At 60.4% G+C, this 1,390-nt stretch overlaps 1 protein-coding gene across 1 annotated transcript in view; it reads left to right on the top strand.

Annotated features, from left to right (window-relative positions):
* The window catches only part of ATP2A3 (ATPase, Ca++ transporting, ubiquitous), a 48,852-nt gene that overhangs the window by 26,072 nt on the left and 21,390 nt on the right, over positions 1-1,390 (top strand). Inside the window, exon 12 of the mRNA XM_010006059.1 lies at positions 554-922. Within this exon, the coding sequence (XP_010004361.1) occupies positions 554-922 (369 nt within the window). The remainder of the gene's footprint in view (positions 1-553; positions 923-1,390) is intronic.

Raw genomic sequence — 1,390 nt, 5'->3', positions numbered from 1 at the left:
GGAACCTCCTGGGCTCCAGTTTGCACCCACTGCCCCTTGTCCTGTCACTGGACATCACTGCACAAAGCCTGGCTCTGTCCTCCTGACACTGCCCTGAACAGATTTGTGCCCATGGATGAGGTGGCCCCTCAGTCTCCTCTTCTCCAAGCCCAACAGCCCCAGCTCCCTCAGCCTTTCCTCAGCAGGGAGATGTTCCCCTCCCTCCAGCATCTCTGTGGCTCTGCCCTGGACTCTTTCCAGCAGTTCCCTGTCCTTCTGGAACTGAGAGGCCCAGAACTGGACACAACATTCCAGATGTGGCCTCACCAATGCAGAACAGAGGGGGAGGAGAACCTCCTTTGCCCTACTAACCACCCCCTTTCTAATGCACCCCAGATGCCATTGGCCTTCCCGGCCACAAGGGCACATTGCTGGCTCATGGGCATCTTTGGGAGATGCCTTCTCCTCTGCCCCAACCCGCTGCCTTCCCTCCCTCCCTCTGGAGCTCCCTGGGGTCCCGGCAGGACCCTCTCACCCCCAAACCTTCACTCCATCCCTCCCTGCTCCTCCCCAGGGCGCCCCGGAAAGCGTGATCGATCGCTGCACCCACGTCCGCGTGGGCACCGCCAAGGTCCCTCTGAGCGCCCCGGTGCGGGAGAAGATCCTGAGCAGGATCCGGGACTGGGGGATGGGCATGGACACCCTGCGCTGCCTGGCCCTGGCCACGCACGATGCCCCGGCCCGCAGGGACACTCTGCAGCTGCACGACTCCTCTGCCTTCCTGCACTACGAGGTGAGGCCACCCTGCACCTTTCCCTTTCTTCTTTTCCTTATTCCTGAAGTTTTCCCACCCGCTTCCGGCTCCCTCCAGCCGTGTTTTCTCCCTGGTTTCTCTGCTCGGCTCCTCTCCTGCAAGCTCTGCTGCAGGGCTGCACACAGCAGGGCCCCGCACCCATAAGTCCCCGTGGGGTGACCAGCAAGAAGGGAGTCCAGGGACCACCAAGAGGGAGGGAAGCAAAGTGGAAAGGTGTGAGGAGCAGCAGAGAATATCCCATTGCCTATAGGGTTCATCCCACAGGGCTGGAAACCTCCTGAAAGTTTCTACCCAAGGGAAATCCCTGTGGTGTGACAATGGGGAGGGAAACATCCCTGCAGTTAACAGGCTCTGGGGCTGCCTGTGTCCCCCTCCCAGCTCTCCTCCCCACCACAGACCAACCTGACCTTCGTGGAAACCTCCTGAAAGTTTCTTCCCAAGGGAAATCCCTGAGCCAGGGGTGGTGTGACAGTGGGGAGGGAAACATCCCTGCAGTTCACATGGCTCTGGGAATGCCTGTCCCACCCCTCAACTCTCCCCCCACCACAGACCAACCTGACCTTCGTGGAAACCTCCTGAAAGTTTCTTCCCAAGGGA

This window comes from Chaetura pelagica, unplaced genomic scaffold, assembly GCF_000747805.2.
Source record: "Chaetura pelagica isolate M959 unplaced genomic scaffold, ChaPel_1.0 scaffold49, whole genome shotgun sequence".
Taxonomy (NCBI): Eukaryota; Metazoa; Chordata; class Aves; order Apodiformes; family Apodidae; genus Chaetura; species Chaetura pelagica.
The sequence above is the reverse complement of the archived record's forward strand: the minus strand, read 5'-3'. Positions and strand labels throughout refer to the sequence as shown.